This window comes from Procambarus clarkii, chromosome 17 (assembly GCF_040958095.1).
Source record: "Procambarus clarkii isolate CNS0578487 chromosome 17, FALCON_Pclarkii_2.0, whole genome shotgun sequence".
NCBI classification, from domain to species: domain Eukaryota; kingdom Metazoa; phylum Arthropoda; class Malacostraca; order Decapoda; family Cambaridae; genus Procambarus; species Procambarus clarkii.
In genome coordinates, this window is record NC_091166.1 from 45,832,278 (window position 1) to 45,857,634 (window position 25,357).

The following is a 25,357-nucleotide window of genomic DNA, read 5'->3' on the forward strand; positions in this document are numbered from 1 at the left end:
GAATTTGAGTATACAGTACCAGCTGCATTTGCACAGCTACTAAAGACAGCCTCTCCTTGCCTTGATTAAAGCTGAACCATCACTTTCACCCTGCTGAGCATGTGTGTACACCATTATAACAATTCATTTTGTTGGGGGACAGGAAGCCAGAGTGTATTCATACACATTTGGCTTTCTTTGAGGGGTTTCCCCCCCCTCCACCCTCCCCAAGGCTGGATTACTGACCCCACCCAGGATGCAACCCCCACAACAAGCTGACTAACTCCTGAGTACCTACTAAATGCTAGGTGAACAGAGGCATTAGGTGAAAGGAAATGTGCCCACTCATTTCTGTCCTTTTTGGGACTCGAGCCCAGAATTCTCGATTGTCTGTGGAGAACAAACTCGACTGTACTACCGGGACCCTATAGAAGCGCGTACCTTCAGCAATATAAATTTGCTTGAGAGATGAAGAATTTTTTGCATGATCTCTAATTTCTATACTTTACACATATTCCTGTACAAAGCTTTATTTTCAGATGAAAATACATGGCATTTTCTTTAATTGGTCATCCTGACACTGGTTTCTTTGATTCGTCACATGTCTGCATCTCGCTCACTTTTAGCATAACTCGCAAAGCTCTTTTGCAGGCGATGAGTCACAATAACGTGGCTAAAGTAATTTGACCAGATCACAGACTAGAAGGTGAAGGGACGACGACGTTTCGGTCCGTCCTCGACCATTCTCAAGTCGATTGTGACTTGATCCCAAAGCTCTTGTCTTTAGCCTTCAACATGTAATAAAAAGTAGTTTTGCTAACTTTTGTTACGGTTTAGGGTATTCCATGGGTCTTCGCTCCCCTATACCTGGATGCCACTGATCACCCTGGGAGCCCCCCAGTTTGCCATGGGCTGAGACACTACCCATGTCACAGCCTTGCACCCATGACGAGTAGGGGAAATCCAGCCATAACTCTGTCACTCCCGGCCAAACTTGCCCTCAGTAACACTAAGAAACACACATGTGAATTCTTGCCACTCACCCATAATCAAGGTTGCCAGCTGGGTACAGTACCTGTGTTCACATCCCAGCAACACTTCTCAGTGATTAGTTATCATAAGCCAAGGACTCAATGCTAAATATAATGCAGTGCAATATTGAATAACTTACTCAATTCACCCTAGAGATAGAAGGCTCAATCAAACACAATGGTTAAAGTAAGGATAAGTTTATTGAGGAAAACTACTCTAAATCTGCATAGTATATATTATGTAGAATTGTTCGGCAACGGTAACATTCCTCACTCCTTTTCTGGCATCACGGTCAGCTGGACTATTTAAATGCTTCACACATGATCTCTTGAAATCAGCCACCTCCTCTCGTTGCCACAAAATGTCACTACTCCCACACACATAAATTAGCATTTGTATATACAGTATATATATATTTCCTGGCACTTGGCCTAATCCTACCACACTGGTAATAATACTAAAAGTAATGATCACAGCATAATTAATACTCCAGCTCTCCTAGATCAAGGGATAATGGGAGGGAATTTATCTACCTTAATTCTCTGCTACAAAGTCAACACATCCTCTGGCGATGATGGGTGAGGTCTTCTGTGCCTGTGGTTGGTCCTCCGTTGATCAAGGTCCTGAGCACTCAAGGTCCTCAGATGACTTGTAGTTGCGCGTCTTCTCCATGCTTGCTCCCGGAGAAGACGGAGACGGACCTCCTCCTCCCTCCGGAAGGCAGGTCCTCCTCCTTAATCCTGAAGACAGGTCCCTGCGCACATCGGCTCCCTTCTCCCATATTGGAACTGTAAACAAACTTGCAATCTGGTTACAATGCATCCTCCTTAGTATTAAACCATCTGACAGTATGGTTTAATACTAAGTATAATAAGTACAATTTGTGACTGCTAGGAATAGTACATAATTACACTTACTTGTGCTGTTACATTTACCTCCCCATACATTCTCCTCATTTTCTGTTAAAACACTCAGAATTTTAGGATGAAGTTTTCTTGTTCAATTCTATATACAGTGGGGTCTTGATTTACGATGGTAATCCGTTCCCAGAGACATATCGTTAGTCAAAATATCGTAAGTGAAAACGATTTTTCCCATAAGAAATAAAGGGAATTGAATTAATCCGTTCCACACCCTCAAAAATACTAACTTAAAAAAAACATTCTATACTGAATAAAAAAAAATTCTCTAACTACAATGCAGTACATATGTTTATCTTACCTTTATGGAGGACTCTTGATGGCATATGGAAGATGGTGATGAGGGGGGAGGAGGAGAGGTGTTACTGTTCGGAAGGGGAGCCCCCTTCCATTATGACATCAGGCAGTGAGGACTTCTCTGGGGTACACATTCTGGCACGTTTTGCCTGCATACCACTAGGACCTGCTTCTGACTCACTGCTTGATTTTCTCACTAGAAATCATTCCATTGAAGATTGTTTTTCCCTTCTTTGCAACACTTGTCTGTAGTGAGGCATCACACTGTCATTAAAAAGATCAATGCAATGGCCTGCTACAGCTTTATCTGGGTGATTCTTTTCAGCAAAACTTTACAGTCCTTCCCATAGTGCACACATTTTCTTAATTAATGAGGAAGGGACATCCTCTACTACTACTGCTGCCGCCGCCGCCTCCTCCCCTGAAGATTTTTTGTATTGCCTAGCTAGTTCAACAACATGAGTACCATTTTCATGTTTACAAATGATCCCATGTTTTTCCTCTATGGTCATTCTTACATGTGTTTTCTTTGACTTTGACTGACCTTACCACTGACTTTCTTAGGCCCCATGGCGTGATATATAATAATCAGTTTTATGTTCAAAAAGCAAAAAATCACCACAAAAATGGAATTTCTTATAAGAGTGATCGTTACTAAGCGGGCGACTCTAGTAAACTCAGGCAGGTCAGCCTGCGCGACCGGGAACCATGCGCTCAGTCGACTCGAACGTGTATCAATGAATATTGTTAGTCGATGACACTATCATAAGTCGAGTCGCATTTTTCGATCAAATTTATATCGTAACTCGAAATTATCGTAAGTCAGGGCAGTCATAAGTCGAGATGCCACTGTACACAAGTTTTAAATATAAAGAATTTCTTTTTCAGCTTTATTAAACAATAGAGATTTTATACAAAATTTGAAAATATCCTGAGTTACTTTATAATTTATTGAAAGATATTAGTTTTGTTTTATTGGTTTTATAAAACTGTAATATCAATATTGCTATAAGTACTAATCGTAATAAAGAAGCAATAAAATGCTTGTCCTCGTACACTAAAAAGGTTAGGCTAGGTCGTGGTTTTCTATTCAGCTTTTCAGGTAAACTCAAATATTCACAATATTTTAGTGCGATTCTGGCGATTATTTGACAGTACGGTTTAATACTAAGTGTGATAAGTACAATTCCTGACTGCTAGGAATAGTACATAATTACTGTACTCTTACTTGTGCTGTTACATTTACCTCCTCATATTCAGAGGATGGGCTGCTGGTTCAGTGTCCTCTTCTCATCTTCCAATGGACTTGACCCGTTCACAGGAGCTCGCCTGATGTGTCTGAACGCGGCCTGCAGAGCATTCACACGATCCTCTCAACACCCACGTTCACTTTCGTCGTAGATTATCAGCAAAAGAACTCTTGGCGCTCTAACACCAATTAAGCCTTGCTTCCATGTACTTCCCAGGAGTCGGCTAATCTTCCTCAACGTCTGTAGTATCAATGCGGCTGCTTAGGTCCACTGGCTGGGGCTTCCTAGCCTCCAAACTGGGAGCTCACTTGAGCGTGTCTGCGCTCAATGACAGGCGGTGACATACTGAGCGCCGTAGGGCACCAGAGCGCCTGGATCCTTCTGCCCTGTGATGTCATACCACTCGGGCGCCGCACTATTGGTCACTTCCATCACATGACCTTACCTGGCCAATCACCAGACGGCTGGCATCAGGCTCCTCTGGCGGGAACATCTTCGCCCCGACGCCATCTTGTGATACTAAAGTGTGTAAGCCACTTGTAGAACCAAAACTAAATCAGCAAATTAACCTCACACGCGTTAAATTTGAATACCTGTATATATACCAAAATGTTCCCTGAGCATCAGAGAATGTGTGGGTTGCAGAGAGATGACTCTTTACGCCGGAGTAGGGAAGATGTAGGGTGGTACACCGTCACACTTTGTATCTGAACTTTTTTATTTTCAAAATTCATCATGTTTTCTCTTGGCTTCACAGCTTGTTGAAGCCTTGATTAAAGTTTGTGCATTTTCTGAGTGGCAGGATGTAATATTTATTATGATTTAAAATGGTGAGAGAGGAGAGGATCTTTGATGGCTGCATGTAAACACGAAGGTAAGACTGGGCCATCATAGCAGGTGCAGAGGTCACGCCATGGCAACTCTGGGGCTGACCACCATACTACATAGGTCTTTTGTGGGGTGGGGAATGGTGGGACAGCTGGTCTGATGCCTGGTTCGACATTTCAAATTGAACATTTAAAAGTTGAACGGAGGGGTCTGGCAGTGTAATCCGATATATATTCCATCATTGTCATGATGGTTGTTTATATAAATTATGACCAGTTTTATTAAAGATGTGAGACATTGCAATGGACAGCTATAGCACGTTGATTATTTTAAAAGTACAGGTACTGTATTCTTATTTTTTTTTTGTTACACCTTTTGGCTAAGATTGTGACCAATGGTCTTTGTTCCACACTCTTGGAGCTCAAATATTTTGTGATCATTGGTGGAGAGCAAGTCTAGCTCACGGTACAATTTATGATTATTGTACCTCTGTTATCTTCATGTTAGGTGGCAGAAATTTAATAGTGACCCAGTGAGCCATTATTATCTGTTAGTTACTGGAATTTTGTTCATAGGACACCCATGAGAACTACAGTACAGTACAGTATTTGTGTTATTTTTATGGCATAGAGGGACATAGAGGGTAATTTACCTAAGCTAATGAGTATAAGTGCATAGGCATTTCAGTTGGAAATCAGAGAACTGAGTCATTCCGAATGGTCCCTTAAGTTTTGGTCAGACAACTCTGTTTTCTATTAGTCCCCCATCAGTTGGCTTCAACCAGCTTATGCTGCTGCCTGCACAAGACTCCTTTTTTTCCCCTCAGAACCCCCCTTCATTAGAGACATTACTTGTTTCTTGGAGAATGGTTTAAAATTACAAGCTTGTTAATTATTCAAAGTTTGCCCTTGTGAGTATGCCTTGACCTCCTTTAGCAGTCTATGGTACATCTGGATGGACAGAGATCACTCCCCAACTGTGACAATTTATTAGGTTGTAGTAAACTCCAGCATATAGGAATCATCTTTCCAAGATGGACATTGAACCACTGTGTAGTTGCATCCCACGTTCTGCTTCTAATAAAGATTAGCAGCACTAATTTCATATTAAATTAATAACAAGTAAATAATTGGTGACAAATATCTGTGAATTTAACACAAATAAAACAGCGAGTAAAGAATTGATATAATAGTATTGCTGCTGTTTTTAAGTACTGAAAGAAAACCCACCTGTAGTAACTGGAGATTTCAATCATCCATTGACATAAAATGTATCTTAGAGGGAGAAAAGAGAGAGATGGAGAGAAACCGGTGAATGGTAGAAAGGCATTTCTGAACATGTTGGGAAGAAAATTCAGATTGGGTGTATAGGCAGTGGTAACCAACTAGCAAGGCAAGCGTTGGTCTTCACAGAATTTGATGAACATTGAGAGCATTAAGCATGAATTGCTAACTGTATTAACAATTATTACTGTGTATTAATCTTTGATTATGTACTTATAACAAAGTTGGGTAGATTGTATCTTGATTATCAGGAAGTTTAAAATATTATCCATTACAAGAGACAGCTGCTCCATTTGGATAAAATGCAGGCTACTATGTTTGAAAAAGCATATGAAGATGGGTGAGGAAGTCTCAAGGAGGCGGCAAAGAATTACATACAGAGGAGATTAGCATATAAAAATATTGAGTGGACCACCACAAGGGTTGGTACTAGGGCCTATCGTGATTCAAATAAGCATCTAAAACCTAATACAAAATGGGCTTCTTTATTTTAGTGTTACCGATAAAGCAAAACTAATAAGAATTGGAACAGAGGAGAACCTCTCATGGTGTTCAAAGGGACTTGATAAACACCTCCAAAGGATACCTGATCAACTGGGCTGTGATTCCATGTCAGGCTGCGAGCAGCTGTATCTTATCAGCTTGGTTGACCCTGACCTTGGTTGGCCATCCAGGAGGCCTCGTCAGAGACTGGGCAACTGTGACATTGAGCCTCACAGCCAACAATAGGTAAACACAAGGGAGTTGGACTACTGAGCCCCTCTTAAGATGAATGCCCCACATTGCAAGCAAACCATCTCCAGCTCATGAACCATGGTGGGTGCCCACCACATACGAAGCAACCGACATTCCAGATCAGCACTGCGGTTGCTAAATGAACCATGCAATTGCATTATGAGCCAATGATTTTATCTGGTTAACTGCTGTTTAGACAGTTAAGGTTAGAATTGCTTTTTCCTTGTACAGTAGAATGATCAAGTTTGTTGCAAAATGGAAATACAGTAAATGGAAAAGTGGAAATAAACTAAATGTCTGTATTGTAGCCACTTTCATGCACTTCATAAGTTTGAGTGTGGTGACCCATCCCCCATCTGTCAATGCCAGAATGTACTCGATAAAACACACTGCTCAAGCCCCACACACTCGGTATTGATCTTAGATGTCTAGATGATCAATATGTATGTATATATGAATGTATGTACTGTATGTATTGATGAGTGAGTCTGTAAGTACAGTACCAATGAATAAATGCATCGGTGGATATATGAATAAATTAATGAATATATCAATGACTGTTTGTATGTATCAATTAATGTGTGTGTATATAGTGAATGAATAGATGGATGCATAGATATATGGACAGAAAGGTTTGTAAATATATAGATGGATAGACAGATGGAGAAATAGATAGAGATGGATGGATGGTCGGATGGATGGACGGACAGATGGGGGAGAGATCTGGCAAATGCCAGGCACCCTGTAGTACTGCTAAGTGAACAGAGGCACTGGGTGGAAGGAAATGTGCCCAACCATATCTTTCCTGTCCAGGATTTTAACTCTGGTATTCCCAATTGTGAGTCGTTCTATATGCTGTATTAGTATTTGCTTCACATGATAAGCTTTGCTTCTGGTGTAGTCTTAACCGGTCCCGTTGAATTGCTTGTGCCTAGAGATAGTGTCTTTGTGTTCTCTGGTGTTGCCTCTTCAACACCAGGTAAGAGAACCCAGGATTCTCGTACCTGTTGAGCTTTTGTGAGGGGCAGTCAAGTTTTTTTTTCAGGATCACACAGGGTGCTCACATGCTTGTTTTTACAGTGTGCCACTTGTGCTCTCTACACCCCCTCCCTATGCCTCTAAGCTGTGTTTAGTATGTGATATTCAGTGAGAGCCTCTGTGCCTAGTACTTCCTGTTTGGTCTCTTTTTGGAACCCAGCAAACCCCATGTAGTTTTTGGAGGGGCATTATGAACCAGCTCTCACTGAGTGTGTGTGAAGGCTGTGCCTTGATCATCTTATATTCCTTTCTTAATGTCTCTGCATGCTGGGTAAGTGATAAATTTTACTCTAAGCCTGCAACATGGTGCTATTATTGGGTCTCTGGTTTTGATGTACTTCCCTCTGTGGACTCGGCAGGTTTTCCTGTATGCGTCATTGCAGTTGGGTGTTGATGTGTTGCCCGTTGTCTTACCATGATCCAGATTTTGGTTGTTTCCAGTTAATGGTTTCCACCTGCATCAAGTTTGCCTCTTCATCTCCTACTTTAGACACGGCTAATGGTATTTAGCTTGCCTTGGGGCAAGCCTTTGTTGCTCTGGGCTTTAGATTGGTGATTCTTTTGTGAGGCTGGATCATCTCTAGGGACCACTCCTACCACTTCTGTGGTAGGCAGTTAGGTTACTGCTTTTTGCAAAGGATCTTTTGCCTTCTGTTTCTTGGGGGAGGGAATTGTGTCTGTGGATCCTTTCCAGAGGAGACATTTTTCTGTCCTCTGCATCTGGCATAGAACATGGCTCTGCCTTTGAGTCTTCATTTATTTGGGTGTCCAAAGTTGGGGATGATCCCAAGGTGGGTTATTGGGTGCCCTTCTACCCTGAATGGTTTTGGGTTCCTCTGATGAGGGGTATTTCTCTGAATGTGAAGGGTTTGTTAAACCCACCCTCATTGTTTGAGATGGATTCCTCAGCAACCCTGCCCCCCTCCCCTGTGTGTGCTTAACTTAGTGGTGCACATGGACCCGTTTTGCTTCCTCCTTCAAGATCAAGGCTCTTGTGTCCTTGATGGATTGACCTTTTGAATTCGTGTCTGCCACTTTTTTCTGGATGTGGTACGAGGTTCCTGATTGTTCCTGGCTTGCAGGCAACACACATTTTTCCTTGGTAGCCTGGCATGGCTTTTTCCATACCAGAACACTTGGGTATCTGCAGAGTGCTAGTTGTTCAGTACTTGGTGAAGCTGTTTGGTCCATTCTGGGCTTGTGTTGGCTTTGAGATGGGCTACTGTCTGTAATTTCTCTCTGCCCTTGATGAGTGTCCCATTTTGTTTGGTTCTCCATGGTAAATTAATGATGACCTCCCTAGGAGCTCTCCCAGAAAACCAGTGTTGAATGTAATGAAACGTCTCTCTGGTGGGTTGTTGGTGGCTCCCTGGACCCTCCTTTCCCATTTTTAGGAGCTTCGGCTTTTCATCTGCCTGGCTAAAATGACTGGTGTATCAGCTGGGGGGGGGGGGCTGATTAGAGGTGGCTACTTAGCACATAACTAGCTAGTGAACTACTACATGATTGAGGAGTTCATTTTGGTGTCTTGTTTACTATGTTTTGTTTACCTTTTTATCATCTGTATTGTCTTGCTCACCTTTCTGGTTACTTTTTTCTTGGTCTGAGTGATCTAGTATCCTTGCTAGTATCACAAGGGCCTGATGTAAACTGAATTGGGTAGAGCTATCCAGGTAGCTAGCAAAAGATGAGCCACAAGGGACCCACCAGAAAGAGGCGTTTCATTACATTCGATGCTGTTTGTTTTTTTGGCCACTTAATAACACATTCTTTAAACATAAATGTTTAATATTCACTTCACTTTCCAGCAACTTATGCTCTACTATACATAATCAAATTCAAAATTCTCTAGAGATGCAATTTTGCAAGAAAATACTATAATCCCCAAATTTTACAAAATATAATGTGGCATGTTTTTTATCCCTAGATGCCACAGACAACACAGTAGACTAGACCCTAGTATCATTCAATAATCTGTGCTCAACCCACGTACTACATAGCAAAGAAATTACGTGCCTTTTATATACTGTACTTGGTTTAAAAGTGAATAAGCGTGTTTCACATTTTTAAATCTACATTTCTCAGGTACTGCGCAGAGCAAGGGTTGCTAGTTCATCTTTACCTCAGACCCTTCTTTTCGTTTATGGTTAGGCCTATAGTGACACTAATAGCTGCTAGCTTATGGATGCCTTCACTGTATTCAAACCAGGGATGTTTTTATATTTAAGTATTTTTGTACACGATTGTTGTTTTGAGAGAGAGATTTCCAGGCATATCATTCCAGGTTAGGTCTAAAACTGAGATTTGTGGTAATCATTAGTAAGGAGAGCATTAAGATGCACCTTGTTTGTTCTTAAGATAATGCTGTATAGACCACTGAATTGGAAATTTATGTATACATAGATTAGATATCAAATAGACTTTACTGATGATTTGATTCTTGTTGTCAGAGACCACATATAACTCATCACATATGGACCTTAACCTTGCTAAAGCTGGGGTCGACTCTCCTTGTGCATAGTCGAGTATGAAGGAAACTGGATCAGCTGCAAGTCTAAAAGCTGCCCAAGAAGCAGCTGCAAAGGTCTGTAACAAATGTTGCATTCAGTGTGTTTAGGTTGGTCCATTAAAAAAACAAACTACTTTCTTAAACAAATATGACATAGTATTAATATATTAATGTAGTGCTCATAGATTAATCAAAAGCAATTTGTATCAGGGAATTAGGAAACATATTGTAATGGTAATTTTGCTCTTGCACACGATCTGTCGATCTATTTATAGCACCTTGTCCCATCTGGCAACTACCCGTCCTTGAGGGGTGACCACATGCATAGCACAGTGTTTCTTCCAGCACGTTGCCATTCTTCAAGGGATGGTCATATGCATAGCATCTCGTTTCCTGTGGCAAGTTGCCATTCATCGAGGGGAGGTCATACACAAAGCATGTTGCTTCGTTTGGTGAATGACCCTTCTTCAGGAGGTCATGTGGAGAGCATCTTGTTTCCTTTGACAAGTCGCCTTTTCGTTCAGGTCATATGCAAAGCATCTTGTTTCCTATGGCCTGCCTTTATCCTTGAAATGGAGGTACTGTACTATGCAAACCTTCAAACCCAGACTCCTAATTATAGAGGGGAAGGCCACAGTCAGATCTTTCCTCAGACATTTACAAATTTTTTTCATGGGAAAGGTGGTTAAATTTTATGTACAGTATATTCAGGTTTTTCAAAAAGACTTGAAAGAGATACTGAACCTGAAACTTTTGTGAGGAATTATTGCATGCTGGTGAGGCTTTCATAAAAGTAGAGCAGGGGCTATTTGCTTTACAGTGCTGTGCTTGAAAACAACAGTGTACAGTATGTACAGAAAGAATGTCCTTGGCAAATACATTTGAATAAGAAATTCGGACAGAAAAAATCTGAAAACATGGAGTGGCACAAGGTGAAAAAAATGTGATAAAATAGTATTTGTTAAAATTCAAATACAGTACTGTACAGAGTTAGAGATAAGTGAATTAAATGAAGAAACAGCAGTGTAGTGTGGGTGGGAAACCTACGCATCGAATTGGGTAAAGGTCTTCACACCGCCATAGTAGTGCTGCTGTTTGATTTACTGTCTTATCATAAATCTAGGAATGACCTAGGAATAAACCTAGGAATGTAAGGGTTTCATTAACCCCTGCACTATGCACCTGTTTTTGGCAAGAACTTCATAGTGCAAATTGTTAAGGACATACTGTATTTTTTTTTTTTTTAAATGTTCAGGTAAAGCTAATGTTAAAATGTTTCCAAACTCAACTATTTTCATTCTAAAACACAGAGTGATGAAAACATTAAAAAACATTAAAATATAGCCTAATTAAAAACAAAACGGACAACTCTCTAAACAACATTTGTCGTTTGGCACAGTGCAGTGGGTAAGCAGAAATAATTGTATAGTTCTCCATAAAATTACAAAAATTCTCTACAAAAAAAATCACAGTAGTTAAATGTGCAATTCATTCACTAATACAAATGGAAATTGCTTTTTGACTTTTTGAACCAAGGACATTTTGTCCATCTAAATCCTGAGTTTATAACATTACTCGGTGCTGTTCAGTGATTTAACGTTTCATTCTGGTGTTAATGTGCATAAAAGAGCTGTCATTTTCAAATAATCAGTTGTTTGCAAAACTATGAATCCCTTTGCAATTGGATTAACATTGACCCTAGCTGATATGTTAACAATACTGTAGTCTGCATTCTGGTATATGAGTGTTGTGATTATTATCAGTAAAAGGAATTGTTCTTAGGCTTTAGCTTAAGGGTTACAGTTTTAAACTGGAGCTGGATTACCACATATAGTACATGGTCAGGCCATTGGATGAAGTAATTAAATGTTTAATGCCTTTGGCAGTCTCTCTCACAATACAGTACTCAAAGATGCAGATTTGAAAACTATGCACAAGTGAGATTCTTCACGACTAAGGATTTCATGTGGCATATTGATGATTGATTAGAGAATTCAGACTGGTCTATGAATACATTTTAAATATTACAAATTTTAACAATACAATGTGGGAAAAAAAAGGCATACTGTACTTAAAATTTGGTTGTAATTTGCAATTAAAATGCATAAAATTCCTTGGTAAATACAATATGCTTATTTGTTGTAGTTATGATACAGTACACTATACATTTGTAACATGTATAAGCTTATATTGGGTAACTTCAACCCCTCCCGACCAAAAATTTAAATCTTGTATATTGTCTTGGTTGTACATTTATATTATATGTTTTGGGAGCACATACATAGCCTGATTTTGTTACTTGAACCATATTTTCTAATAGAAAACCATACAAAAGCAATTCCATTCCATATAAAAATCAAACCTATAAAAAAGCACAAAAAAAGTGATGTCTAATGACCTAACATTTAGGGAGCATAACCAAGCAAATACTGTATAGCATCAGTAAGAAAAATTATAGGATGGATTACAAGAACTCTCAAATCCAGGGATCCCATCACAGTGGTTGTACTGTTCTTGAGTACTGAAATTGAAATTGAAATAAGTTTATTGAGGTAAAATACACACAAAGGGATGAGGTAGCTCAAGCTATTCTCACCCCGTTCAGTACATCGTGTTAATACATACATATACACACATCACCAACATCACAAACAATAAACATATTACCAAACATTCTGAGAGATAAACATCTACATTTCCTCATTCTTGAGTACTGTCCTGTCTTGAGTGCTGCTCGATACTCGGTTCCCCCGTCAGAGCAGGAGAGATTGCTGAAATAGTGGGAATACTGTACAGAGAACGTATACAGCATACATAGGGGTGCCTGACAACTGGGTGGACAACGCTTCAGTTTCATAGTCCTGAGGTTCCGGGTTCGATCCCCGGTGGAGGCGGAGACAAATGGAAAAAAAAGTTTCTTTCACCCTGATGCCCCTGTTACCTAGCAGTAAATAGGTACCTGGGAGTTAGACACCTGCTACGGGCTGCTTCCTGGGGGTATGTAACAAAAAGGAGGCCTGGTCGAGGACCGGGCCGCGGGGACGCTAAGCCCTGAAATCATCTCAAGATAACCTTAAGATAAGAAGATACATAGACATGATAAAGCATCTAAATTATTGGGATCGTCTTGAAGCTCTCCAAATGTACGAGGCAGGAGACAAGAAAGTTATCAAATAATATACATGTAGAAAATACTGGAGGCCAGGGTCCCAAATCTACACAGTAAAATAACAATATGGAAGGAAATGCAAAATAGAACCAGTGAAAAGCAGAGGTACCATAGGCACAAAGAACACTGTATAAACAACAGAGGTTCACAGTTGTTCAACATACTCTCAGTAATCATAAGAAATATTGCCGAAACAATCGTAGACAGGCTCAAGAGAAAACTGGATAGTTTTCTTCAAGAAGTCCCGGACCACCGGGCTGTCGTGGATATGTGGGCCTGCGGGCTGCTCCAAGCAACATCCGTTTGGACTGAGCTCTCACAAATCATGCCTGTCCTTGGGCTGGGCTTGGGGAGTAGAACTACTCCCAGAACCCCATCCAGGTACAATCCAGGTATGATCCCATCTAGAAAGAATAGGTTCTTTTCTGGCAAGATATATAAAAAATGCTAATTTCAAAATGTGTTTTGTGTTGCATTTCAAGTTTCTGTATCACTACTGTAGCTGAATATATCCTGTAAATGGGGGAATTTTCCTGTATGCATATACGGTGTGATCGCAGTACTCTTGGATTTTAGTCCATTTGATTTAAAATTAAACAAAAATTGCAAGTAGAAGAGATACTGTATGTACCAGCAGTTATCATCATGAGAGTGCAGGTGTGAGCAAGAAGAAGTGTCTAGACTCCTCAAGGGTGGCTGTCATCAAAACTGTCACCTCACACATGTGGGGGGGGGGGGGGGGAAGAATAGAAAAAGGTCCTATAGAATAATTCATTCACATGGATTAAGTCTCATAAAGCTTATCTTCTGGTTATGTGAGGCGTACACATTAGCCTAATGGAAAGGTCACTGAATGTGTCAGCGTTAGATAATGCAGTTTGGTGAATCTTGGTGCAGCGGTGAAGAGTCAAATTATAAATTTTGATTAATACGCAAACTAGTAATATTTATTGGTTTATGTATTGTGTTGACTTGATTTATGGATGTAAATGACAAAGCAGTGATTTAAGTGCTGTATATTGGCCTACAGTGTAATATGTATACTGTACCTATATAGAAAATAAGCCTGCTTCTGGCACTTGGAGCCTATTCTGGCTCCAAGGAAATGTCTTGACACTCACTCTGTTGTTATTTTGTCTATTAGTCTATTAATTTTGTCCAGAAATAGATTCAAACAAACAAAAACGGAAGCCTGGCTGAGGACCGGGCAGCGGAAACGCTAAGCCCTGAAATCATCTCAAGATAACCTCAAGAAGATAACACTGGTGGGAACACCAAATTATTAATATTATTAATAACGATATTATTGGGTTAACTCCATTACATTCATGTAGATATGTGATACCCTGTAATCATATTTATATAATTTGAATAATAACTGGGTGTTAACTGATATTGGCAAATGATAACTGTATTGGCCCAGGTAAAAACATATGATAAATTACCTTTAATGGTTAAGAAAGGGAGAGAGAGAAAAAAAAAGAGCCTAGTTGATTTAGAATACAAGCATCTCTTAATTTATCTGGGGTTGCATTCTTACACAAAAGTGCAAATCAATCTTAGGGTTACATTTAAGAGAGACATTCTTTAAAAGTTTTGCATTCCGATGATGCTGAAATTCTTCATCCGATTGCTATTCATAAACATTCGTATTTTCATCACTGTTGTACATAATCTGCTTTAAAAACACTTTTGTTGTTGCATCTGTTTTCTAGTGAATTCATCTGCGAGTATTTTGATATCAAATTTTTAGTTATAACCTAACAAATAACTTTGAAAATGTAAAATGATTGTAAACATTTTAAGTATCACTGAGTGGGACCTACCGAATCCACTGTACACGGTCAGGAATGTGTGTGTAGAGGATCACAATCTATTCTAAATGCACTTTTGTCTTTGCATTCATTCTCTAGAGAATTGATTTTTAAACATCTTGATACCAAATTTATAAGTTATAACCCAACAAATAACTTAGAAATCATAAAATGATAACAAAATTTACATCACTGAGCAGCCTGTGAGTGGCCCGAGGAAGCCCAGAGCATTTATTGTTGTGAACGCCCGGAGAGGCGAGACCATCAAAGTGTTAACATTAATACTGTATATTTCCTTCACCTTTCACCCATAAATATAGCACTTTAGTCAAAAATGCTTAGAATGTGCAATGGTGCATGAATATAACAAAAACATTTATTAAATACAAGAATGCAAGCATGTGTCAGTAGTCCAACACTAGTGCTGAGGATTAATGAGTGTTATCCATGTTAATTTACAGTCAACTTAATTTCTGCCAAAATTCGTCCGTGTTATTTGAAACTTGGCATGAAAGTTCTTTCTTGCTTGTAATTAAACCTAATTAATAAAATACTATACCTTTCGATTTATAGGTTTCCTTTGGTGACCTAAACTGAAGGTGTTCTGTATTGGCTCTGGTTTACTTGTGTATGATTTTGAGAGCTTTTCTAATATTGTAGCCTGTTTTGATGGGTCTGATAGCTGAGTGGACAGTGTTTGGGATTGTCGTCCAAAGGTTCCGGGTTCGATCCCTGGTGGAGGTGTAAACAAATGGGCAGAGCTTCTTTCACCCTGATGCGCTTATTCACCTGGTAGTAAATAGGTGCCTGGGAGTTAGACAGCTGTTACAGGCTGCTTCCTGGGGTGTGTAACTAAAAATGAGGCCTGGTCGAGGACCGAGCCACAGGGACGCTAAGCTCTGAAATCATCTCAAGATAACTGGGAGCTAGGTTTTTTTTAGTGATTAATTTTGTTGGTAAGGCTTTTTCTTGCTGATGGTAATCTGTAAGCCCATTCTGGCATTTCCTACTGGAACTACTTCAGTTCCCTCTTGAAAATTTCAATGTTTGTTCTGGCAATATTTCTTACATTTACTGGAAGTAGGTTGAAAAGTTGTGAGCCTCTAATATTGAGTGTTGTCTGATTTTCTTTGTCATCGCTGCTCTTCACCGGGTCTATTTTGCACTTCTTACCATGCCATTCACTCAGTAAGTTATTTTATTGTGCAGACTGTGAGTCTGACCTTCAAGTATCTTCCATGTATATATGTATTACTCTTTGTGACAGCTCTTGTCTCCATTTCAGAGTGCATTCTGAGAGCTTTGAGACGGTCCCACTAATGTAGATGTTTTACTTTGTGCATGCAGTATAGTTTCTCTATATACAGCATCTTCTCTTTTGGATATCACTCCTGACATGGAAGGGAAGGTGAGTACAGAGCACTATTCCAGGTGGGATTGCTCAAGTGATTAGAAAAGTAGGAGCAGTGGGGTGGCATTCCTTATTTTGAAAGTTCTCATAATCCACTTTTTACCATTTTCGCCAGCTGATAAAAAGTTGACGTTGTTTTGCTCCCTAAATGTTTGGTTTCCAACATTCATTTCTAAGAGTTTTAAATCCTTTACATGTCGTTTCTGTTGTGGGGTGATCTGATTGCATCTTGTAACCTGTATGATTATTGTGTTCTTAATTTTGTCCATATCTCAGTAGTTTAAATTTTGCTTGAACATCATGTTTTATTTCATGGCACTGAAAAAATATGTTAGTCTGTCTGTCTCTAGATTTTCAGTGTCTTTTTTCCAAAACCAGTTTTCATGCTAATTTTTGTATCATCTACAAAGGATAATAGATAATTGTAGTTTGTATTTTTGCTTGATGTTAAGAGGAGCAGTGCAAAGGAGCAGTGGCATGTGGTACCCAGCTTTATACTGTACTTGGATTAGATTTTGTGTAGTCTACTTTTACTCTTAGTGACCTATTTGTCAGAAAATTGAACATCACCTCACTCTGCTTATTACTCCTTTGGAACTAATTTTATGGGATACAGAATAAATTTATTGTCACACTTGTCATACAGCTTTGCAAAGTCTGTGGATACAACACCAGCATTCTCATTTAATGTTACAGCTTCCATGCTTCTCATAGTGAATGAGCAGTTAGTTGTTAAGAGTAGGATCTTCCTTTTCAAAATCTCTGCCCTCTTTCCCCTCCCCCCCCCATAAAATTTGAAATTTGACAACAAATTACCCTCTTAAAGGGTAATTTGTCATCCTCTCAACGATAATTTGTTACTCTATTGTTAGACAACGACAACTTGTTAAGGGTCGTTGCGTTCATTTGTGGTGTGGTTTAGTTTTCATATCGTAAGCCACATTATTGTGACTCGTCGTCTGCCTATTAAGTTTGTAATTACCTAAGTGTACTTACAGGATGAGAGCTACGCTCGTGGTGTCCCGTCTTCCCAGCACTCTTTGTCATATAACGCTCTGAAACTACTGACGGTCTTGGCCTCCACCACTTTATACGCACTTTACACTCCACAATAACACACTTGTGTTATTGCTTTGCTACCTCCCTTGTGGGATCTGATTGTATCTACCATTTCTAAGTACTGTAACTGGTATCTTGCTAGTCTCTGTGCTTTTTATATGTATTTCACTGAGTGTTGACACTACTGGTAATTTGCATTTCTGAACATGTGTGAAGTTTTGGAAGTTAGGTCCCAGGGCTGGGTGCATGGTATGTTGTGCATTTGTTTTTCAAGTTTTCTGTGTTTGTGTTAATGTCTGTCATTTTGTGTCAAGGTGGATTTGGTTCTTGAAGAATTTGGTGAAGATCTTGAGGTTATCTTGAGATGATTTCGGGGCTTTAGTGTCCCTGCGGCCCGGTCCTCAACGAGGCCTCCACCCCCAGGTAGCAGCCCGTGACAGCTGACTAACTCCCAGCTACCTATTTACTGCTAGGTAACAGGGGCATCAGGGGTGAAAGAAACTGCCCATCGTTTCTCGCCGGCGCCCGGGATCGAAACTGGGACCATGGGATCACGCGTCCAGTGTTCTGTCCACTCAGCCACCAGCTTCGGCCATTTTTAACCGTCACTTATTTTTTCTGATCGGTTTTACCTCACTAGCTCCCTGAAGCTTAACTCTGGTTTCTCCATAGCATAGTTAATTGCACTAGGCCTCCAAAATCCATTTTTACTGTGAAATGTTGCATTTTCCTGGCTGCAATTGCAGGAAATGTTACCATTTTGCATATGGCAAAGAGCTCGGCAAAGCACTGGAATCTAATAACTATGGAAGCAAGTGTATAGGGCCTGGATGCAAGGTTAAGTCTGGGTCCTCTGTGGGGGGGTGGTCCATCCTTAGACTTGCTTCATTGAGTTCTGATTCACGGTCTTGAGAATCTCAAATGTAAAATGAAGCATTTTTAATGGACTTTTCTTTCTATCATCACATCTATAGATTTGTGACTAATAAGCAGTAAGGTGGTAAATATACATGAATTGAAGGCTTTACTGCAAGTAGTGGTAGTACATATTTAGAAGTGGTTCAATAGAAACAGTGTGAAGCTCAATTATAGTTTATTCAATGACTTACCTAATGATACCCTGGGTGCTTCAGTTACTCTTGATTGGTGTCAATAAACCTCTTGTTGCATTAGAGACATTTGGGACTCCTAACTAATTGATCTCGATCTACTTGTGGACAAAAGCTAACGTAACAATAATCATGCACAATAGATGAACAGTGACACTGTCAAGGGGACAGGCAATAATTTTGCACAGTGGTAGCACACAAGGACTAAATATTTAAGGTGTGTGACGATCATATTCACTATGATAAATGTAGCACCACGTACCACTCAAACGTGTTCCTTGTCGGGTCTGTCTTGATCCTATCCTACACTTGTTGCAGGTGTTGAGCAGGTGAGAAATTCTGGCAGGAAGACAAACAATAACACAACTTTGCTGATTATTCCTTTTGTGTGCAGTGGTCACATATGTTGAAGGATTTTGTGAAATCTGTGTGTAATACATCAGTGTTTTGTTTGTCTTCCATGGGATCTAAGGCCATGTCATAGTGGTCTAGTAATTATGAGAGACCATGTTCTGAACCCATGTTGCCCAGGGTTATGTAGACATTGTGATTCCATGTGTTTTGTGATCTTGTATTCTGTCAGATTTTTATGATGTGCAATGTTAGAGCTCTTCTGATACTAGTCTCTGATATTTTGCATTGGCTTTACTACCTCCATTGTAAAGTGGAGCGATCTCTACTTTTTAAGTATTTCATGGATAACACTATTATCTAAGATCCGTTTCTAAAGGATGTTTAAGGCCTGTGATAGTGGTTTTTGCAATTCCTCATGAGTATAGAATTGAGTGCATGGCCATGCTGTCTATGGCTACTTCAAAGTCAAGTGGGGTTAGAGCAACATCTGATACATAGTTTGATGGTGGCATCACATTCATAAAGAATTCATCTGGATCATCGATCTGCAATGTGTTCAGTAGTTCATTGAGAACAGAATCATACTCTAACCTCAGTATTTCACTCGTTTCTTTGCTGTCATCTGTGAATGTTCCATCACCCTTGTGCAAGGGCTCATTGCAGGATGTATTTTTGTTTTAGACTTTTAGTTTTAGATAGACCAACCGGGCTGTGGTAGGTATGGGGCCCGGCGGGCCGCTCCAAGCAACAGCCTTGTGAACCAAATTCTCACAAGTCAAGCCTGACTTCGGGCCAGGTTTGGAGAGTAGAAGAACTCCCAGAACCCCATCAAGCAGATTGCAACAAAAAAAGTATTTTGCATTCCTCTCTTTCATTCGTGGTCTTTTGTTCTCTCTGCCTCGCCTGGATTTTATATGATTCTTGCAACTTTAACTCGGTCATTTCTATTTCTCTGCTTAGCATTCTTTGTTGTCCTTGGGATAGAGTTGAGCATTTAAGATGTTCTGCAATTTGTTTTTGTTGCATATAGAGGGAATGCCATTCTCATTCCACTTTGTATCTTTTTCTCTTTCTCCTAAGTAGTATGTGGCTTGCACAAATTTCAAGTGCTACTGTGTCTATTTTCTCAAGGCACTGATTTAAGTTTGCATTATCTAGCTGTCTTTATCCAGGATATATCTGTGAGGGCTTGGTTTATTTGTTCCCAGTTAATCCGCTTGTTATTAAAATTGAATTGGCTGATTTCTCCTCCTGGATTTGATGCTGGCTGCACAGGTCTATTGCCCATGCATGTCTGAACTTCAATTAGATAGTGATTTGAGTAACTTACATGTATTTGTAATCATTATGGCCCTAATCAGTTCATCATTTTTGTAAAAATAAGATCCGAGGTGTTTTTTTCCCTAGTTGGTTCAGCTATTTGTTTGTTTAAAGCAAATCAGTCACACATCTGCAAGTGGTCATCTGTGTGTGACTGTTCACTTAAATTGCTTCTGGGGATTCTCTCTGGTATAACTGTATTTGCCACATTTGTCCATTTTAGGTGGTGTAAGTTGAAGTTGCCAAGCAGGATGATGATTGGGGAATCATGTGTAAGGTTTTGTAAGCAGTATTCTATTTTTGTAAGTGCTTTTAAACTACTGAGGATTTACATCTGGTGATTTATATACAAGGACAATTACCACATTTAGAATTTCTATTTTGAGTATCGACACTTCTACCATCATTTGTGGTGATTAGCAGCTCTGTGCAGATGAGGTGTCTTTGACGCACAGACTGACCCTACAGTACTGACCCCATGCTGTAACCTATGTTTTCTATCACATCTGAAAAGATTGTACAGTATTTTGGTATCTGTATCTCATTGTCATAATACAGTAATCCTTTGTGCGAGCTTCAGTCAAAGCTGCAAATATTGCAGTTGCCTCATTTTAATGATCGCCATCAACTATCACCACTCACGACCATAACCAAACAGTAGGCAATACCTCAAATAGTAATGATTAGCAAAAATAGCTACAGTCAAAACTTGTATAAAATGCAAAATCAGTGCGGTTCATCCCATTACACTGAATGTCAACTCTTCCCTTGTCATACACATACTTATATGGATGGTGAAATACTAAAGAAACTGTTCATGACTTTTGTGAGACCAAAATTGAGAATATGCAGCAGTTGTATGCTGCCCAAATCTCAAGAAGCACATAAACTGGAAAAGGTGCAGCGGCATGCTACAAAATGGCTCCTGGAATTGAAAAACAGGAGTTAGGAGTAGAGACTAGAGGTGTTAATCATGCCAAAAATAGAAGATGAAGAAAATGAGGTGATATAATCACCACTAACAAAATACAGTACTATCAGGAATTGAGCCAATTGACAAAGAGGAATTCCTGAAACCAGCAACCTCACAAACAAGAGGACACAAATTCATGCTAAGGAAACAAAGGTGTCAAACAAATACTATATATTATTATTATTATTATTATTATTATTATTATTATTATTATTATTTTTTTTTTTTTTTTTTTTTGTGCTGCAAACAGAGTGGTAGATGGTTGGAACAAGCTAAGTGAGGTGGTGGTGGAGTCCAAAACCATCATTAGTTTCAAAGTGTTATACAACAAAGAGTACTGGGAAGACGGGGACACGACGAGTGTAACTCTCATCCTGTAACTACACTTAGGCAATTATACTTGGGTAATTACAGTAAATGTGCCAGATAATTCAAGAAAAATGGAATGGGCAAACACTGTACTGGTTTTGCAACCGGGGTAATATGACCTTCCTAAAGATGATTGAAATGCTGAACAAATATCCTTGCAGATGGCAGAGAAACTCGCCTGACTGCCTACTCAGAAACGTCGAAAGGTTGCATTGCAAACTGGCACCTAAGTATGTTAACACACTGTTGAGCAGTCAAATGTAAATGCAACTCCAGAAATGTCAAAGACTAACGACCCAAAGTAAATGATACACAGGTGTGTGATCTCACAGATAATCGTACATATATGTAAGTACTTTAGGAGAGGGTGGAAATAACCAAGGTTTGAGCGCAGATGCAACAAAACCAGAGGAAACTTTAGCAACAAAAATAGCCTATAGAACCTACACCTCATAATAAAAGCAAAGAGCAAATACAGAGTGTAGCACATGAAGATAAGAAAAAAACAGGCCATTTTCCTGTTTTAGTAGTACAGTACTTGTAGGAATGATGAGGACCATAGTATACCGTATTGCTGGTGTGAAAGACGCATCCTCGCATAGGACGCACCCCTATTTTACAATGATATTTTGTGGGAATATAAATTATTTTAGTTTGTTTCATCATACCTTTATTGAAAGATATTTTAAAGTGGATTTTGTACCACAGCTCTTACCTCCTCTAAGATCAGCTGTGGTGTACAGTGTAGTTGTTTATATTTTGAGCAAGAGAATTGCTATACAGGAAGTGAAACTTGTATTTCTGGATGCGATGTTGTGTTGGCGCATCAGGCTACCAGGGTGACGCACCATCACAGCACTCTGGTGGTGTTGTCGGTAACGCATTGCAAATGGCTCTTGGGTGGATGAAAGTTGAACGTTCCTTTCAAATTTCTAGGATCATTTTTCATTTAGATAATGAATAAATGCATCTTAAAGGTAACACAGCCATTAAATAATGTATGACAGCAGGTGTGGGTTATGTATACTGGGTAAGATGTGAGCTTCCTTCATAACTGTCGACGTATCATAAGTCTGTGATAACAGACTGATGACTCGGCTTGCTGTCGATATTTTATTATTAGCAATGATTCTTGTGCTTAGTGAACTTGCCCAGAATGCTCGTCCGGCTCCCAAGCCTATGCCCTTCGGTCTCACATCTGTGATTTGGCTGCATTAGACACAGGGCACTTTTTTAATACATTATAAAAATAAAAAAGTGCATCTTATACACCAGCAAATATGGTATACAGTATACCGACGTACAGTACAACACAATTAGAAGGTAGAAATCTGAACTATTGAGTTGGACAAACTGGAAAATAATTTTTTACGTGTTGCTTTGACAAACTAAACTAACCTAACCTAACCTTCCTAGGCCTAATACACGATATCTGAGGCCTAATACTAGGCCTAGGAATATTTAAGTTAGCTTTTTAGCTTCATTTATTTTTAAAAGAACTCCTTACTAGTCACTATACTACAATCTAAAAGCTAAGTACATACATAAAAATTTGTGACTATTGACTACCATTACAATAGGTGCTATCTAAACAGGAGGATGGGTTGGAAAAAATATGAAGTGTACATGAAGATAAGGAAAAGTAAACAGAACACACATTCAAAATCTGGTTATATTATGCATGGAGCATATGTAGATATGGACTTTCAGGAAGAACTAATGGAGTATGCAGACATAAGTACCCAAAAAATGTTGAAATATTCTCAATGCAGGTAAATGTTCCAAAAGTGGCAAAATTTTTCCACCAAATGTGTTAAAGCTCATTAAATAAAAAAAGAATGCTATTACAGTGCCATAAATTACATACCAGAGGAAACAGGTGAATAAAATCAACTGAATGTCAGAAATGTCACTGGAAGCAGCCACAACCCTACATATCAGGGAGTTTTTTTTTTTTTTTTTTTTTTGAGATATATACAAGAGTTGTTACATTCTTGTACAGCCACTAGTACGCGTAGCGTTTCAGGCAGGTCCCTGGAATACGATCCCCGTCGTGAAGAATCGTTGTTACAACCAAGTACCCATTTTACTGTCGAGTTAAACAGAGGCTACAGTTAAGGATTTGCGCCCAGTAAATCCTCCCCGGCCAGGATACGAACCCATGACAAAGCGCTCGCAGAACGCCAGGCAAGTGTCTTACCACTACACCACGGAGACTTTTAGCAAGAGAAAGGGGAAAAGACTGGTTAGAAATGACAAGACTATACCACTAACTCGATCAAATGCTAGACAGAGTACAAACACGATGGCACCCCCAACCAGAAATACAAATATTAACACCAAACTCTTCCATGAATTTGATAACATCGTTCACATATGCCAACATTCAGAGTATCAAGACACACAAAAACTCCACTTTATAACTAGCTTCGTAAATAGGGGCAAATATTCCAATTGAAACTCTCACAAAGGACAATGAAATCTTTGATCAGTAGAAAATAACATGATTTTTAAGTGATACATTCCAAATACAGTGGAACCCTCAAGTAACGAATTTAATCCGTTCCGGCGCCATGATCGTCATGTGAAACGGATGTCGTACAAAACGAATGTCCCCATTGACAATAATGGAAATCAAATTAATCTGTTCTACCACCGAAAAAATCAATATGATGTTCGATGTTTTAAATGATAGAGCAGCCTATCTTACATACACTGAACAAACCTCTATGACATTTTTTTCTTTCTTCAAATTTGTCCAATATTTTTTTTTTCATTTGTTTTATAGCAAAAGGTTCGTTGGGTGTTCGGCAGGTAGGCTGCTCCATGTTTCTTAAATAAAAAAAAATAATAAATAAATAAAAAATTTGAAAAACAGAACAAATGTCAAAAAGGTTCGTTCAGTGTTTGACGGGTAGGCTGCTCCATTATGACATTCTTTGTTTCAAATGTATTCCATTTGTTTTGTATTTTTCATTTACATCTCAATAATGGAGCAGCCTACCAGACAAACACTGAACGAAACTTTATGGCATTTGTCCGTTTTCAAATTGTTTCAACTGTTTTCTATTTTTCATTTTTTTTTTTTTATTTAAGAAACAGCAGTCTACCTGTTGAACACCGAACAAACCTTTTAGACATTTGTTGTATTTAAAAAAAATTAATTTCTTTTTTCTACAAATAGTCATTGCTTTGCAACATCTCAGCAGTTAACCCTATATATCTCAGCATCTTTAAACAAAAACAACAGGATTTATTTGCATCATTGGAGGCGTCCGAGAATGTGAGAGAAGCAGCGCGACCCCACCATGTGGTCTTGTCATTCAAACGAGCGGTCGCCATATGAGACGAATTGTTGGCAATCTGGGCGATCGTTACCCAAAATGCTCACTATTTGAGGCGATCGTCACTCGAAGTTCTACTGCACCTGATCATCCAGGATGTGACTCACACATCAGACTGAGAGTAGCCTGTGACGGTAACGCGTTGGTGTTCGGCTGTTTAATGCTAGGGGTATGGCCTCGTCACATAGTTATAAAAAAAAAAATAGAAAAACTGGAACTTCGTCTGTGGTAAGGTAAGGAGAAGACACACAAAACACAAGTAAACTTTAACAATGAAATTTTAATGACGTTAAATAAATCAAAACATGAAAATAATGCACAAACAAATTCTTATAATAAAATCAATGAATCAAAATAATAAGAATTCTTAAATGACAAAATGAAAAGTTACGTTAAGGCAAAATAACAAGAAGTGCAATACAACAGTAAGTGGGAGGTGCTGGAATATTGGCTTAAAGCCACCACCTCTCTCAGTACACTCTAGAGTCTAGCTGGGAGGTGTGCTGGCTACGAAAGCACGGAACATTCTGAAGACTGATGTTGGAGCGACCCCAGACATCGGGT

General features: G+C 39.3%; 1 protein-coding gene across 4 annotated transcripts in view; it reads left to right on the plus strand.

Annotated features, from left to right (window-relative positions):
- Positions 1-25,357, plus strand: part of LOC123772502 (uncharacterized) — a 174,189-nt gene that overhangs the window by 45,090 nt on the left and 103,742 nt on the right. For 3 of the 4 annotated variants that reach the window (XM_045765723.2, XM_045765725.2, XM_069325963.1), the window contains exon 2: positions 9,813-9,946. In XM_045765723.2, coding sequence (XP_045621679.2) covers positions 9,890-9,946 — 57 coding nt within the window. In that variant the 5' untranslated portion in view covers positions 9,813-9,889. Of the gene's footprint in view, positions 1-9,812; positions 9,947-16,139; positions 16,263-25,357 lie in introns of all 4 variants that reach the window. The other variant, XM_069325961.1, reaches the window with a different exon arrangement.